Source organism: Oenanthe melanoleuca, chromosome 27, assembly GCF_029582105.1.
Source record: "Oenanthe melanoleuca isolate GR-GAL-2019-014 chromosome 27, OMel1.0, whole genome shotgun sequence".
Classification (NCBI taxonomy): Eukaryota; Metazoa; Chordata; class Aves; order Passeriformes; family Muscicapidae; genus Oenanthe; species Oenanthe melanoleuca.
This window is the reverse complement of record NC_079360.1, coordinates 2,101,374-2,118,323: the sequence shown is the minus strand read 5'-3', so window position 1 is coordinate 2,118,323 and position 16,950 is coordinate 2,101,374. Positions and strand designations below refer to the sequence as shown.

Here is a 16,950-nt window from a genome sequence, read left to right as displayed (position 1 = left end):
TCTTGATGATGCTTAAAGGCTCCTGTCCCTAAGGGAAATGGGATGTCTCTAAAGCAATGTCAGGACAGAAAGCACTTGTGGAGCTCATTATTTCAAGTGTCTCCCTCCAACACTTTCAGCATTGCAATACCCTGGCAACTTCATTTTAGGATGCCTGAGAGCGTACTAACGTGATGGAGAAGGGACCAATGTGTATCAGGTGTATGGTGGGTGTGACTGAGCCCCCTGCTCTTTGAAAAGCTTCTCTACTCCAACAGATTTAATATTTTCCCTCCCAGATGTTCTACTGTTTGAGGCAGATACTGAACTCACATCCAAGGGTGTTTGGAAAAGCCTTTGGATGAAGAAGAGAATGTAGAGTAATTGATTGCAGCCTCAGGTGGGATTCAAAGAACACCTTCCTTACACATGGCAGTGCGAGTGCAGAGGGAGCGAGGGCAGGGCGGGCCGTGTGTGGCGGCCGTGTCCCGCAGCAGGCAGGCTGGCAGCCGTGTGTCGGGGCCGTGGCGGGCTGTGCGGTGTCGCTGTGCCCCCGCGGGCTCGGGGCACACGAAGGAGCTGCGGAGCCGCCTGGGGCCCGGCGGGCGGAGCGGCAGCGCCCCCTGCTGGCCGCGGGCGGCGCTGTGCCCCCGGCCCCGCCCGGCCCCGCCCGCGGCGGTTCGTGCCCGGCCGCAGCCCCGGCTCCTCTGCCCGTGGCCCAGCGCGCAGTAATACACGGCCGCGTCCCCGCGCCGGGGCCGCCCGAGCCACAGCGCGCTCCAACGCCCGTCCTCCGACACCCACAGCTTTCCTGCGATGGCCGGAACATCCTTGGACCCTCTAGCAGCGAGTGCCAGGAATTCGGGGCTTTGGCCAGGGAGATGACGATAGAAATGGACGTAATAGCCACTCAGTTTGCTGGGGTGCGAGCAGTTGATTGCGACGCCGGTGCCCTCGGTGGTCTCCAGGAATGGCTCCTGCTGCACCTGGGCTATGCCTGAAGCCACTGCCGGGGAAAGAAAAAAATACAAACCTGAAATCCAACATTGCCCAGCTGCACAGAACAAAGCTCGCAGAAACAGCCAGCAATCTGCAGAGACGGGCAGGAAAACAGTTCCAGAGGATTTCAAGATAAACAGGAACAGAAGTGTCCAGAAATCGTTTGTGGAGTGATGAATGCGTGAAATACAGGATGCTCAGAAGAGTCACCTGAGAACGGAAGGAGTTGGGAGAAAGCACGAAAAGACGAAAAAGTTGGAAGAGAGAAAGGGTAAGGAGCTGACTCCGTAGTTTGTAAAAAAGGAATGTTTTGCAGGGATGAGCAGAGAATAGAATCCGGGGATTTCTGAGGGAAAAGGAGATGGAGAAGAAGGAGGAATGAACAGAAGAGCGGGATGGGAGAGGTGTGTGAAGAAGGCAGGCAGGAGGGCAGCCTGGAGGGACGTGCGGGATGAGCCCAGCCCCGGGCGCGGCCCCTTGGCCGCCACCCCCGCGCACCGAGCAGCAGCGCGGCCAGCGCCGCCAGCCCCGCGCCCCGACACCGCCGCATGGCGCCGCTCCGCCGGCCGAGCAGCGCTGTGCCCTCAGCCCCGGCTCTCTGCTGCGGCCCTGCCGCCTCCTCTGCCACGCCAACAGCTCCGCCCCGGCCGGCCTCAGCCCCCGCCTCTCCCAGCAGCGGCACAGCGAGCGACACAAGGACGTTTGGCATGGCCGGGGACAGGAGACACCTCTGTCCCATCCCACACACCACACACGCTGCATCGCCAGCACATCCATCCACATGAGCCGGGCGGGAGCATTGGAGGGGCAGGAGAGGGAGGGCTCGGGACACAGGGGCTGCATTTCAGCGCCTCTTCCCTGCACACATCTGTAGCGAGCAGCTGCCGTCAGCACTCAGCTGCACTCGGGCTCCTGCTGAGCCTGGCAAGCTGCTGCTCTGTGCTGTGCAGGGCCAGAGCAGTGCTCCGTGTCCCTGCCATAGTCAGGGAATTCCCTCCCGATGAGGGACACACAGGGACAGACACAGGCTTGTTCAGAGCAGTGTGGAGCCATGCAGATATCTGTGCTTGACGTGTGTCCATGCAAACTTGGCAGGAAGACAGAACCAGTCCTGGGCTGTGCTTGAGGATATTTGCGACCAAAGGCTGCAGGGCTGGATTGTGGAATAACAAGGTCCCAGGCATACATAGGGGATATTTTTCTTTAATTAGACACTTCACAATGCAGTAATCATTCCAAGTTGTCGAGAATATTTTCCCAAGGGAAATGTCACAATAGACGTAGTGAAAACCATCAGACCATTGTACACACATGCGACACAATTTCTGGTGAGCTCTGTGGTGACATCTGCGTCCCTTCCCCAATCTCAGACCTCCACAGACACATCCCCTCCCTCCCCTGGGTTGTTGCACAGCCCAAGAAGCTCCCTGCACCAGGGTGTCTTGCACAGCACACAGGTACAAGGCACTGTCAGAGCCCTCCACTTCCTCCACCTTCAGCACACTGGATTCCCCCGTGATGTTCAGGTGCGTGGTGATACGGCCGCTGTGCCTGGGGCCAGTCCCTGATTGATAGGAGAGCAGCTGGGGAGCTTGGCCTTTCCGCAGCTGGTACCAGAGCAAGCCGTCAAAACCACTGGTCTGGTATTTGCAGGTGGTGTGGAAGGTGTGTCCCTGCTTCACCGTGACTTCTCCATCTTCCTGAATGACTGTGATCTGCCCCGAGGTGCCTGAAAGAAAGTTAATGTCAGCAACTCCAGAAGGAAGGACTACAGACAGAAAAAAATAAATCCCTGTTGGAGAAAGCTCTCTGTCCTGCAGGGAAGATCTGAGATTTTCAGAAAGGCAGGAGAGAATGATTTTGGGTAGGGTGTCAGGGCTCTCAGCACAGCAAATTCCTTGCAAGTGCTGGGCTCTGTCCCTGCTCCTAGTTTACTGCTCAGACAGTCTGCAAACAGTCTGAATTTTTTGTGCTCAATCAGGTTGAGGAGCACACTGAGGTTCAGGGAAAGGATTCATTCTTCTTCCGTATCCCTGTCATCTTCGAGGGCTCATCGATCCCTGAGTACACAAAAAGCTGAGACTGGAAAGAGGGAGCCCTGTTTGTGCTGCCAGCCCAAAGAACACTGGAAGCTGTGGCAGAGTTGTGTCACTCTGGAGGAAAAAAGGGACACCCTGTAAATGTCATTGAAATGGGAACTTCGAGGTGGCTGGAGCAGGTTTAGAGGGTCTGTGAATTGACATTAAAACAGGAGCACTATAACACTGCAGAGACAGCTGAGATCTCCTGAGGAGACAGCAGGAGGATGAAAAGAGAGAGGCAGAGGGTGATAACTTTAAGGCGGGAGAAAAGACCGAGATGTGGACTGAGGTTGCTCTTCTCTCCCTTCCCTTTTCCTTTAGAAATCGAAGACCTTAAATAAATACTTGCAAAACGACAAAGAGGAGCCGACTTTTCTCAGCCTTTCCCCACTAATCTCTGACGTTTCCCATCACGGTCCTGAACGGGCTGTTGAGGATTTCCTGGAGAAGGAATAAGAAGAAGTGTGCCTTGGGGAACAGGCAGGGCTTACCGAGGAGCTGTCCCAGGAAGACGGTGAGGATGAGATGTGCGAGGTGCATGGCGAGAGCAAGCTGCGTGTTTGCCGAGTGAGGAAGAGTCAGAAATCTCGTGGCAGCCCCGAGATAGCAGAGGTGCCGGAAACGCCTCTGTGCAGCGGGAGCAGCGGCAGCAGCAGCGGCAGCAGGCAGAGCAATGGCCTGTCCTTGGCGTGCCTGAACTGCTCGTGCTGCGTTTCTCGCTGCTCCAGCAGCAGCCCCCGTGGCTCCCTCAGGCAGCGGCATTGGGAGCATTCCGTGCCTCTGGGGCCTCAGCCATGGCAAGGGGCTGTTCCCGCTCAGCTCGCAGTGGAGTCCTCACCTCCGCAGCTGCAATGGCCAGCTCTGCTGCACACCCCGTGCTGGCCATTGGGGAGCTCAGGGGCTTCTTCCTCACTGAGCTTTCTCGCCTGTCTGGGGTCCTTGCAATTTTCTCTGTGAACAGGGGACTCCTCTGTCTCTGGCCCTTCTCCCCTGCCTGCTATGAACATCTCTCTCCCAGCTCCCTGACTCCTAGCCTTTATTTAATATCAGCTTCAGAGTTGTCACATACAGGTCATTTGGGTTTTCTATAAAAGGGATTTGTAAAAAAAAATTTTTTGAAATGATGTGAACAATGATGTAGGTAATGATAATGGGTGTCATAAGAACATTTTCATACAGATGTTGCACCACACTTTGGTTTAGAAGGAGGTTTCTAGAGAATTGGAGGTTTCTGACCTTGTCACAAGTTTTCCATGTGAAAGCTTATCCTTCTAGTGACTCCTTCGACGATTGTGCCTTCTTAGCCTTCAGAGCTTATGAAAGATGGTAAGACGTGTACCAGGAGATGCAGATTATTCTCAGCATTTGCCCTGAGACAAGAAACGTGCAACCATCCTTGCTGGTCCCAGAGACACAGCACTGGCAGTCTCTCCTTTCTTTAGGTTTCCATGTCCTCTGCCTTCATCTCTAACCCTTTGCCAATGACAAAGCTCCGCCTAAGCCAATTCACAGCCACAGCCGCTGGTTCCTAAAGGCTCATCAATTAGAGATTGATGAGCTTTGAGCTGCTCCTTTCATTCGCTTATCACCTACTGCTATCTCGGTTTCATTGTGTGCTTTGGTCATCGCTTTCCTTTTTCCTTGTTTTTCTCTTGGAAAGGAAAGTGGACGTGATGTGAGCCTTGGAGAAGCAGACACTCTCGCCTTTCACATGCGCTTAGTGTGGCCTCTGCTGAACTTTGCAATGAGTTCTTGAAGATGCTGAAAGAGTCTTTCCTCCTGGGGAAATGTGGTCTCTAGAGCACGTGTCAGGATACAAACCACTTGAGGAGTTCATTCTTTCAAGTGGCCGATTCCAAAACTTTCTGCATTGCAATACCCTGGCATCTGCATAACAGGATGCCTGAGAAGTTACTAACATGATGGACAAGGGAACAATGTGTGACCTAGACCTCTGCTGTTTTGAAAAGCTTCTCTACTCCAACAGATTTTATGTTTTCTCTCCCAGATGTTCTAATGTTTCGGGCAGATGCTGACCTCACATCAAAGGGTGTTTGGAAAAACCTGTGGATGAAGAAGAGAATGCAGAGTAATTGATTGCAGCCTCAGGTCGGATTCAAAGAACACCTTCCTTACACATGGCAGTGCGAGTGCAGAGGGAGCGAGGGCAGGGCGGGCCGTGTGTGGTGGCCGTGTCCCGCAGCAGGCAGGCTGGCAGCCGTGTGTCGGGGCCGTGGCGGGCTGTGCGGTGTCGCTGTGCCCCCGCGGGCTCGGGGCACACGAAGGAGCTGCGGAGCCGCCTGGGGCCCGGCGGGCGGAGCGGCAGCGCCCCCTGCTGGCCGCGGGCGGCGCTGTGCCCCCGGCCCCGCCCGGCCCCGCCCGCGGCGGTTCGTGCCCGGCCGCAGCCCCGGCTCCTCTGCCCGTGGCCCAGCGCGCAGTAATACACGGCCGCGTCCCCGCGCCGGGGCCGCCCGAGCCACAGCGCGCTCCAACGCCCGTCCTCCGACACCCACAGCTTTCCTGCGATGGCCGGAACATCCTTGGACCCTCTAGCAGCGAGTGCCAGGAATTCGGGGCTTTGCCCAGGGAGCTGACGGTAAAAATGGACGTAATAGCCACTCCGTTTGCTGGGGTGCGAGCAGTTGATTGCGATGCCGGTGCCCTCGGTGGTCTCCAGGAGCGGATCCTGCTGCACCTGGGCTGTGCCTGAAGCCACTGCCGGGGAATGACAAAATACAAACCTGAAATCCTACAATGCCCAGCTGGAAAGAAAAAAGCTCGCAGAAACAGCCAGCAATCTGCAGAGATGGAGAGGAAAACAGTTCCCAAAGGGTTTCAAGATAAGCAGGAAGAGAAGTGTCCAGAAATCGTTTGTGGAGTGATGAATGCGTGAAATAAAGAATGCTCAGGAGAGTCATCTGAGAACGGAAGGTGGTGGGAGAAAGCACGAAAAGACGGAAAAGTTGGAAGGGAGAAAGGGTAAGGAGCTGACTCCGTAATTAGTAAAAAAGCAGTGTTTTGCAGGGATGAGCAGACAATAGAATAGAATCTGAAAATTTCAGAGGGAGAAAAAGATGGAGAAGAAGGAGGGACGAACGGGGGAAGAGCGCGTGGGGAGAGGTGTGTGAAGCCGCCAGTCAGGAGGGCAGCCTGGAGGGACGTGCGGGATGAGCCCAGCCCCGGGCGCGGCCCCTTGGCCGCCACCCCCGCGCACCGAGCAGCAGCGCGGCCAGCGCCGCCAGCCCCGCGCCCCGACACCGCCGCATGGCGCCGCTCCGCCGGCCGAGCAGCGCTGTGCCCTCAGCCCCGGCTCTCTGCTGCGGCCCTGCCGCCTCCTCTGCCACGCCAACAGCTCCGCCCCGGCCGGCCTCAGCCCCCGCCTCTCCCAGCAGCGGCACAGCGAGCGACGCAAGGACGTTTGCCATGGCCGGGGACAGGAGACACCTGTGTCCCATCCCACACACCACACACACTGCTTCGCAAGCACATCCATCCACATGAGCCGGGCGGGAGCTTTGGAGGGGCAGGAAAGGGAGGGCTCGGGACACAGGGGCTGCATTTCAGCACCTCTTCCCTGCACACATCTGTAGCGAGCAGAGTTATTTCATACTCGTCATTTTGGTTTCCTTTCAAATCGGTTTGTATCCCAAAATTCCTTCCTGGAATTCTGTGACCGATGATACAGGTAATGATAGTGGCTCTAACAGGAACATTCTCTTGCAGGTGTTCCACTCTTCCATGCTTTCGAATGAGAAGTGGAGGTTGCAGAGGTTGTCACAGATTTTCCAGGTGAAAGGTTATCCTTCTACGGGCTCCTTTGAACATTGTGCCTTCTTAGGCTTCAGAGCAGAGAAAACATGGTAAGACATGTAGCAGGAGATGAGGATTCTTCTCAGCATTTGTGCTGAGACAAGAAACCTGCAACCATCCTTGCTGATCCGAGAAACACAGCACTGGCAGTCTCTCCTTTCCTGGGGCTTCCGTCTCCTCTCTCGTCATCTCTAACCCTTTGCCAGTGACAAAGCTGAGCCTGAGCCAATTCATAGCCACAGCCGCTGATTCTTAAAGGCTCATCATTTAGAGATTGATGAGCTGTGAGCTGTCCCTTTCATTCCCTTACCATCTACTGCCACGTTGGTGTCATTGTGTGCTTTAATCATCACTTTTCCTTGTTCGTCTCTTGGAAAGGAAAAAGGACGTGATGTGAGCCTTAGAGAAGCCGTCACTCTCACCTTTCACACGCCCTTAGTGTGGCCTCTGCTGAACTTGCTCATTGCAATGGGTTCTTGAAAATGCTGAAAGGCTCCTCTCCCTAAGGGAAATGGGATGTCTCTAGAGGAAATGTCAGGACAGAAAGCACTTGTGGAACTCATTGTTTCAAATGTCTCCCTCCACAACTTTCAACATTGCAATTCCCTGGCATCTGCATTTCAGGATGCCTGAGAGCTTACTAACGTGATGGATAAGGCACCAATGTGTATCCGGTGGAAGATGGATGTGAATGAGCCCTCTGCTGTTTTGAAAAGATTCTCTACTCCAACAGATTTAATGTTTTCTCTCCCAGATATTCTACTGTTTGAGGCAGATGCTGAACTCACATCCAAGGGTGTTTGGAAAAACCTGTGGATGAAGAAGAGAATGTAGAGTAATTGACTGCAGCCTCAGGTGGGATTCAAAGAACACCTTCCTTACACATGGCAGTGCGAGTGCAGAGGGAGCGAGGGCAGGGCGGGCCGTGTGTGGCGGCCGTGTCCCGCAGCAGGCAGGCTGGCAGCCGTGTGTCGGGGCCGTGGCGGGCTGTGCGGTGTCGCTGTGCCCCCGCGGGCTCGGGGCACACGAAGGAGCTGCGGAGCCGCCTGGGGCCCGGCGGGCGGAGCGGCAGCGCCCCCTGCTGGCCGCGGGCGGCGCTGTGCCCCCGGCCCCGCCCGGCCCCGCCCGCGGCGGTTCGTGCCCGGCCGCAGCCCCGGCTCCTCTGCCCGTGGCCCAGCGCGCAGTAATACACGGCCGCGTCCCCGCGCCGGGGCCGCCCGAGCCACAGCGCGCTCCAACGCCGATCTGCCGACACCGACAGCTTTCCTGCAATGTCCGGCAGCTCTCTGACCCCTTTGTGAGCGCTCGCGAGGAGTTCGGGTCCTCGCCCTGGCAGCTGACGGTACCAGAAGATCGTATCGCCTATTCCTATGTTGGAGTGTGAGCAGCTGATGTTGATGCCGGTGCCCTCGGTGGTCTCCAGTGACGGCTCCTGTTGTACCTGGGCTCTGGCCACAGCCACTGTACAGTAGAAAGCAAGAATCTCTTTTCTTCGTACAAAATAACATGCGGGGGGATAGAGGAGAGAAAGACGAATCAGAGCGAACTGGGATTTTTTCTGAGAATAGAGCATGTAGTGATTATTTGTCTCTGAGTGTATGGTTGATGACAGAAACCTATGAAGAATATTTTGAAGTGAAATAAGAAGGTAAGGACAAGAACATACTGGCTGGGAGGGATGGATTGATAAAGACGTGGAGTATGCAATTCACACTGGGAAGCAAGGATTCAGGGAGGTTAAAAGTATGAGGGCAGAGGGAAGAACAGAGGGTAAGCAGGAACCGAAAAGGAAGAGGAGGGTAAGAGATCAATCTTGGACTGGGGCCGGTGTCACATAACCCGCTGACCCGGGATTCCCCGGCCGCCACCCCCGCGCACCGAGCAGCAGCGCGGCCAGCGCCGCCAGCCCCGCGCCCCGACACCGCCGCATGGCGCCGCTCCGCCGGCCGAGCAGCGCTGTGCCCTCAGCCCCGGCTCTCTGCTGCGGCCCTGCCGCCTCCTCTGCCAATACTCCGCTCCAGTTCTCTTCTTTTCTCTCCACCGCCCCCAGCTCCGCCCCAGAGCAGAGCCGTGCGCCGCCGCTGCTCGGCGAGTCCGGACAGAGAAAGGAGGCGAGAGCGGTGGGAGTGGGGCGAGCGTCGGTTCTCTGCGGGAGAGGCGGGGCCGGGGTGCATGGCAAGGAGTCGGGCTGGTGTCACGGAGCTCAGGACTGACAGTGTTTGTGTTTCTTTCACTCCCATAATCTGTTTCCTCATATCACCCTTTTGCTGTCATGTGGGTACTCCTGAATCGTCCTTTAGGGAACTGGAAAGAAATCCCCTCACACAGGATACAGAAGGTGGGCATGAAGCCTCAGCATTTCTCCGTGTCTACGAAATTAAGCTGATGCAGCACAGGGGAGAGCAGCTGTGCACTGGGCTGGAGAGACCTGTCCGTGTGTCCATGTGTCTGTGAGTCCGTGTGTCTGTGTTTGTGTGAATGCTCACAGTCATGCTGAGGTACTGTAAACATTTCAAACAGAATTAGGCTAAGAAGTCCAAACTTGGGTGATACCATCCTTGTTGGGGCCGGCAACTGGTAGTAGGAGATCGTAATGTTCAGAGCAGATGGAAAAGGAGGGCCCAGGAAGCAGGGACTGCATTTCAGCACCTCTTCCCTGGACAAATCTCCTGCAGTCTGTTACATTAATCTTCAACTGCACTCAAGCTCCTTCAGAGTCTGGGAAAATGCTGCTCCGTGATGCTCAGGCCAGAGCAGCAGAGAGCATCTGTTTAGTAACACAACAGGACACACACACTCCCACCCACACACACACACACACACACACACAGACACACACACACACACCCACACACACACTCACAAACGATCCTGCACTTCGGGGTGAATTCATGCACAAATTTGTAATCCCAAGTGCATTCCTATGGTCCCTGCCTGAACACAAAAACACACAAACCAGGAACATAGGAAAAGACACAACCAGCCGTGGACGCTGCTGAGGAGACCTGGGACTAACAGCAGCAGAGCTGGAGCCTTGTGGAGAAGGACAAGGATTCAGACAATCCCATGGCATAGTTTGTGTACTCGCAGGCTGAACAGAGGGTAAGATGTCCAACGAGGCCCGAATAATTTCCTGAAGGCAGTTTTAACAGGGCAGGATTGAAACCAGCAGCCCAGTGCTGACCCATCAGGAGGCAAAAACCGCTGAGCATCAGGGTGAGCTGAGGAGGGAAGAAGGGAAGGTGTATGCGTGTTTGGGAATAGATACATCCTGGGATTTGCTTTATGTGTGCACATCTCTGGTCAGGAATGTTCCCGTAGATGTGCGTGCAAAGACTTGGGTGCAGGAGCAGGAATGGGAGTGAGTGTGAGTGTTTGCACATCGATGGGGATGTGCCAGAAGGAGAATTGTCAGTGCTTGGATCTGCTTTGGAAATAGGTTTGCACACATCTCTTCATAAATGCAGGACTATGAGTTACTCTTTGGGTGTGTTTGTGACAATGTGGACTGGTGTATGTGCAGTGGGAGTTCTTTAGTTACATCTTCCTCTACTCTGGATACTGATTTATTCCCAGAAATCTTCAGGGAAGCTCGGCGATGTGATGGAACTGAGGAGAGCAGTCTGAAGGTAAAATGTGGGCAAAAAGGCACTGACTGTGCCAGCCTTTTCCTTGTCATTTCAGCAGGACTTCGTCAGCGAGCAACGAGCCAACATCTTCTGAGCCTTTCTTTGGCTGCCAATAGACTCAGAAATACATTTCCTGATTCCCTTGACAGCTAATGAAATGCTCCTGTCCATCAGAATTGTTTTGTACACATTGCAGGGCAGCATCCCTGTGCTCGGAGGGGTCTCTCATGGAAGGCCAGGCCCGTGTTCGCTCCCGGCCGGGGTCCCGCGGGTTCCAGCCTCGGCTCGGGGCCGGTCCCGCCCAGCGGCGTCAGCCGGGAGCGGAGCGGCCCCTGCCGGCCCCGCCCGGCCCCGCCCGCGGCGGTTCGTGCCCGGCCGCAGCCCCGGCTCCTCTGCCCGTGGCCCAGCGCGCAGTAATACACGGCCGCGTCCCCGCGCCGGGGCCGCCCGAGCCACAGCGCGCTCCATCGCCGATCTGCCGACACCGACAGCTTTCCTGAGATGTCCGGCAGCTCTCTGACCCCTTTGTGAACGCTCACGAGGAGTTCGGGTCCTCGGCCCGGGAGCTGACGGTACCAGAAAATAGTTTCGCTAGTCTGGATTTGGGGATGTGAGCAGCTGATATTGATTCCAGTGCCCTCGTCGGTCTCCAGGAATGGCTCCTGCTGTACCTGGGCTCTGGCCACAGCCACTGTACGGGAGAAACGAACAATCACTTTTTTTTCTTCAACAAATGCCATTCACGCAGAGATGGGAAGGGCAGAGGAGGACAGATCACAGGTAGCTGGGATATGTTATGAGAATAAAGGATAAAGAAATGCTATCTCAGATACTGATTACTTGGAAATAAGAATATGGGACATTTTGGGAAAGTGTCAGACTGCAGAAGGGAAGTGTGGAATGAGGGAAGTGGTTTGGAATGAATGGACGGGGAGATGATTGAATGAAGCGATGAATGACTAAAGAAATGGAGTCGAAGAGCAGGCAAGCTGGGAGAGAACGGATTCATTGAGAAGAGGTCGGTTAACGGCAGTGCGTGAAAAAGAAGCAAGGAGGAGCACGAGTGGCAGAGACAAATCCCGATACCAGTGCTTATCCCAGGCAGACCCAGACACCCAGACACAGCCCCTGTCTCTGCCACCTCCACCGCCACCCCCACGCACCGAGCAGCAGCGCGCCCAGCGCCGCCAGCCCCGCGCCCCGGCACCGCCGCATGGCGCCGGCCGAGCCTCGCTGCCCCCTCAGCCCCGGCTCTCTGCTCCGCCAGCGCCGCTTCTCTCCTTCGCTCTGCCCTCCCCCGCCGCCAGCTCCGCCCCGGGGCTCAGCCCTGCGCCGGTGCCGCTCGGGCTCTCGCCGGCTCCTGGCTGGGTGCGGGGGGAGGAGAGCGGTGGGAGCGGGGCAGCGATCGGAGCTGCGGCCCACGGAGACAGCGGGGCCAGGTGCGCCGAGCGGGAGCCGTTTGTCCCGGGGAGCACAGGACCCACCGATTCTTTTCTCCCCTCTCCCCCGCCGTCTATTCCTTCCCGTTCCCTTTCCACTGGGACGTGGGGATTTCAGAATTGTCCTTCGGGGCACGTGTTTGTAAGAACAGACAAGGGACACAAGAGGCAGAGGCTCCTGCTGGCCTCCAGAGCCCGGGCTCCTTGCCTGTCAAAGAGAGAATCTGTGCCGGCAAAGATTGGAAAGGCACAAAAGCGGTTGTGCGATGTCAGCGGGGAGAGAGGAGAGGGATTCTGTGAGAGAAAGAACTCTGCAGTCAGGAAGGTCAGTGAGGAAGGAGGGAGAGGAGCTTCTGCAGGATCCAGAGGGCTGATATTTCTGCTGCCTGTGATGAAGACCATGGTGAGGGAGGCTGTCCCCCTACAGCATATGAGGGTCCGTGGTACTGCAGAAATCCATCCCATGGAATATCCAAATCCATACTAGGTGGATGTGTCCTTAAGGAAGGTGTGAGCCCGTGGAATCTCGCAGTGAAGCAAGGTCCTGGCAGGACTGTGCCTCCATTGAGGGGAGCCCATTCTGGAGCTCCATTCTGGATCTGATTTTCTGGCAGGATGTGTGGGTAAAATTGTCAGGGAAATCCACCAAGTCCCATCCATCAAGAATCAGAAAGGGACCACCTTGCATTCTGAACACCTCCTTAGTGGGAAGTTTAAATACAACTGCCTCCATTGTAGTATCGGACTCTGTGAGCAGTTTACTTAGAAATAATTTAATCTGCATAATGTATCCGACAAATGAGCTGAAATTTCAGTGTAGCATGCTATTGGCGGCTCCTCACATGAACGAACTGGTGATGTCCCTTGCCCTTCAGAAAACAGCTCTGCAGCTTTGGGAAGAGGAGAGAGGAAACAGACCTGCTATGGGCTGGGTGGGAATGTGTACCCTAGCTGATGCATTTTGGACACAACGCTAGCCACCTTTTGTAGACAGGCCAGAGGATGCCTCGTTGCAGAGAAGGCACAGAACCCTTCCTGAAGGAGCAAGAGATAGTTTGGGAAGGGCCGTGCTGCCGTCGGTGCCGCAGGCAGACCGTGTCAGCGCGCACGGAGCCGTGGCCGGGCGGGGCTGTTCGCTGCCGCCAGGAGCGGAGCTGCCGCAGCCGCGCTGAGCAGAGGGGCCGAGCGCGCGCGGGGACTCGGAGCTGGAGCTGCCGGGGGCGGAGCGGCAGCGCCCCCTGCTGGCCGCGGGCGGCGCTGTGCCCCCGGCCCCGCCCGGCCCCGCCCGCGGCGGTTCGTGCCCGGCCGCAGCCCCGGCTCCTCTGCCCGTGGCCCAGCGCGCAGTAATACACGGCCGCGTCCCCGCGCCGGGGCCACAGCGCGCTCCAACGCCCGTCCTCCGACACCCACAGCTTTCCTGCGATGGCCGGAACATCCTTGGAGGTTCCAGTAGTGTATATGAGGAATTCGGGGCTTTGGCCCGGGAGATGACGGTAGAAATTGATGTAATCGCCACTCCGTTTGCTGGGATGTGAGCAGTTGATTGCGATGCCGGTGCCCTCGGTGGTCTCCAGAAATGGCTCCTGATGCACCTGGGCTCTGCCTGAAGCCACTGCCGGGGAAACAAAAAATACAAACCTGAAATCCTACACTGCCCAGCTGCACAGAACAAAGCTCGCAGAAACAGCCAGCAATCTGCAGAGACGGGCAGTAAAACAGTTCCCAGAGGGTTTTAAGGTAAGCAGGAACAGAAGTGTCCAGAAATCGTTTGTGGAGTGATGAAGGCGTGAACTACAGGATGCTCAGGAGAGTCACCTGAGAACGGAAGGAGGTGGGAGAAAGCACGAAAAGACGGAAAAGTTGGAAGGGAGAAAAGGTAAGGAGCTGACTCCGTAATTTGTAAAAAAGGAATCTTTTGCAGGGAGGAGGGGAGAATAGAATCCGGAGATTTGAGAGGGAGAAAGAGATGGAGAAGAAGGAGGAACGAAGGGGAAAGAGCGCGAGGGGAGAGGTGTGTGAAGCAGCCAGGCAGGAGGGCAGCCTGGAGGGACGTGCGGGATGAGCCCAGCCCCGGGCGCGGCCCCTTGGCCGCCACCCCCGCGCACCGAGCAGCAGCGCGGCCAGCGCCGCCAGCCCCGCGCCCCGACACCGCCGCATGGCGCCGCTCCGCCGGCCGAGCAGCGCTGTGCCCTCAGCCCCGGCTCTCTGCTGCGGCCCTGCCGCCTCCTCTGCCACGCCAACAGCTCCGCCCCGGCCGGCCTCAGCCCCCGCCTCTCCCAGCAGCGGCACAGCGAGCGACACAAGGACGTTTGCCATGGCCGTGGACAGGAGACACCTGTGTCCCATCCCACACACCACCCACACTGCATCGCCAGCACATCCATCCACATGAGCCGGGCGGGAGCTTTGGAGGGGCAGGAAAGGGAGGGCTCGGGACACAGGGGCTGCATTTCAGCGCCTCTTCCCTGCACACATCTGTAGCGAGCAGCTGCCGTCAGCACTCAGCTGCACTCGGGCTCCTGCTGAGCCTGGCAAGCTGCTGCTCTGTGCTGTGCAGGGCCAGAGCAGTGCTCCGTGTCCCTGCCATAGTCAGGGAATTCCCTCCCGATGAGGGACACACACGGACAGACACAGGCTCGTGCAGAGCAGTGTGGAGCCATCCACAAATGTGTGCTTCACGTGTGTCCATGCAAACGGGGCTGCTGCAAGAGTAGCCAGGGCAGGAACACAGAACCAGTCCTGAGCTCTGCAGAGGATACTTGGGGCCAAAATCTGCAGGGCTGGAGTGTGGAAGGAAAAGGTCTCAGGCATACATAGGGGATAGCTTTCTTTATTTCGACATTGATCAATGAAGAAATAAGTCAAAACAGTCCAGAATATTTTCCCAGGAGAAGTGTCACAATGGACGTAGTGAAAACCATCAGGCCATTGGTCACACATGGGATGACACTTCTGGTGAGCACTGTGGTGACATCTGAGTCCCTTCCCCAATCTCAGACCTCCACAGACACATCCCCTCCCTCCCCTGGGTTGTTGCACAGCCCAGGAAGCTCCCTGCACCAGGGTGTCTTGCACAGCACACAGGTACAAGGCACTGTCAGAGCCCTCCACTTCCTCCACCTTCAGCACACTGGATTCCCCCGTGATGTTCAGGTGCGTGGTGATACGGCCGCTGTGCCTGGGGCCAGTCCCTGATTGATAGGAGAGCAGCTGGGGGGCTTGGCCTTTCCGCAGCTGGTACCAGAGCAAGCCGTCAAAACCACTGCTCTGGTATTTGCAGGTGGTGTGGAAGGTGTGTCCCTGCTTCACCGTGACTTGTCCATCTTCCTGGATGACCGTGATCTGCCCCGAGGTGCCTGAAAGAAAGGCAGTGTCAGAAGCTCCACAGCGAAAGGCTACAGTCAGGGAAAGCAAATTGCGTTCAAATCCCAGTTGGAGGAAGCTGTCTGTTTTACAGTGAAGACCTGAGATGTGCAGAGAGGCAGGAGAGAGTGATTTTGTGCAGGGTTTCAGAGCTCTCAGCACAGCAAATTTCTTGCAATGGAAGTGTGTCCCTGTTCCTACTTTATTGCTCAGATAATCTGGGAACAGCCTGAATTTTCAGTGCCCAATCAGGTTGAGGAACCCACTGAGGTTCTACAAAAGGATTCACTGTGCTACCCCATCCCTGTCAAGACTCAGGGCACTTGTATCTCTGAATACACAGAAAGTGGAGATTGGAAAGAGGGAGCCCTGGTTGCGCTGCCAGGCCAGAGAACACTGAAAGCCGTGGCAGAGCTGGGTGAGCCTGGAGGGAGAAAGGGACATTGTTAATGTAAAGAAGCGAAAACCAGTGAGGTGCCTAGAGCAGGTTTGAATTGATATGGAAAGAGAAGCAATATGGCACTGCAGAAACAGAGGAAATCTTCTGAGGTGACAGCAAAACAATCAGCAGAGAGAGGCAGAGGGACATATATTAATGGTGAGAGATGAGACAGAGAAGGGGTCTGATGTTTTACTTCTCTCCCTTCCCTTTTACTTTAGAAATGGGAAAGATTCTTGAGCAAACGCTTGTTAAACCACAAAGAGGAGCCGACTTTTCTCTGCCTTTCCCCTCTAATCGCTGACGTTTCCCATCACGGTCCTGAACGGGCTGTTGAGGATTTCCTGGGGAAGGAATAAGAAGAAGGGTGACTTGGGGAACAGGCAGGACTTACCGAGGAGCTGTCCCAGGAAGACGGTGAGGATGAGATGTGCGAGGTGCATGGCGAGAGCAAGCTGCGTGTTTGCCGAGTGAGGAAGAGTCAGAAATCTCGTGGCAGCCCCGAGATAGCAGAGGTGCCGGAAACGCCTCTGTGCAGCGGGAGCAGCGGCAGCAGCAGCGGCAGCAGGCAGAGCAATGGCCTGTCCTTGGCGTGCCTGAACTGCTCGTGCTGCGTTTCTCGCTGCTCCAGCAGCAGCCCCCGTGGCTCCCTCAGGCAGCGGCATTGGGAGCATTCCGTGCCTCTGGGGCCTCAGCCATGGCAAGGGGCTGTTCCCGCTCAGCTCGCAGTGGAGTCCTCACCTCCGCAGCTGCAATGGCCAGCTCTGCTGCACACCCCGTGCTGGCCATTGGGGAGCTCAGGGGCTTCTTTCCCACTGAGCTTTCTCACCTGTCTGGGGTCCTTGCAATTTCCTCTGTGAGCAGGAGTCTCCTCTGTCTCTGCCCCTTCTCTCCTGCCTCCTATGAACATCTCTCTCCCAGCTCCCTGACTCCGAACATTTATTTAATATCAGCTTCAGGGTTGTCATATACAGGTCATTTGGGTTTTCTATAAAAGGGATTTGTCAAAAAAAAAAAATTGTCTGAAATGATGTGAACAATGATGTAGGTAATGATAATGGGTGTAATAAGAACATTCTCATACAGATGTTGCACCACACTTTGGTTTAGAAGGAGGTTTCTAGAGAATTGGAGGTTTCTGACCTTGTCACAAGTTTTCCATGTGAAAGCTTATCCTTCTAGTGACTCCTTCGACGATTGTGCCTTCTTAG

General features: G+C 56.1%; 1 protein-coding gene and 3 gene segments (V, D, J or C); all 4 read right to left on the bottom strand.

Annotated features, from left to right (window-relative positions):
* Positions 1-386: 386 nt before the first annotated feature.
* Positions 387-1,528, bottom strand: LOC130263906 (T cell receptor alpha variable 26-2-like). The segment is given in 3 exon segments: positions 387-570; positions 691-985; positions 1,477-1,528. Coding segments are annotated over 3 exon segments (531 nt in total).
* Positions 1,529-1,822: 294 nt separating this feature from the next.
* On the bottom strand, positions 1,823-4,244 carry LOC130263905 (T cell receptor alpha variable 36/delta variable 7-like). The segment is given in 3 exon segments: positions 1,823-1,846; positions 2,412-2,707; positions 3,551-4,244. Coding segments are annotated over 3 exon segments (600 nt in total).
* Positions 4,245-9,960: 5,716 nt separating this feature from the next.
* Positions 9,961-12,097, bottom strand: LOC130264112 (T cell receptor alpha variable 4-like). The segment is given in 2 exon segments: positions 9,961-11,189; positions 11,662-12,097. Coding segments are annotated over 2 exon segments (573 nt in total).
* LOC130263904 (uncharacterized) lies at positions 11,740-16,534 on the bottom strand. The gene is made up of 4 exons (XM_056511762.1): positions 16,134-16,534; positions 14,838-15,293; positions 13,239-13,549; positions 11,740-11,862 (listed from the first exon to the last, which is right to left on the bottom strand). The coding sequence occupies exons 1-4, from the start codon at positions 16,411-16,413 to the stop codon at positions 11,740-11,742; spliced, it is 1,170 nt and encodes a 389-aa protein (XP_056367737.1). The 5' UTR covers positions 16,414-16,534.
* Positions 16,535-16,950: the final 416 nt, after the last annotated feature.

Coding starts and splice junctions, on each gene's coding strand:
- LOC130263904 (XM_056511762.1), bottom strand. CDS start 16,413: ATGCTCCCAATGCCGCTGCCTGAGGGAGCCACGGGGGCTGCTGCTGGA. Junction 15,294..16,133: donor CTTCCTGGGACAGCTCCTCG/GTAAGTCCTGCC, acceptor CCTTTCTTTCAG/GCACCTCGGGGCAGATCACG. Junction 13,550..14,837: donor TGGTTTTCACTACGTCCATT/GTGACACTTCTC, acceptor TTTCCCCGGCAG/TGGCTTCAGGCAGAGCCCAG.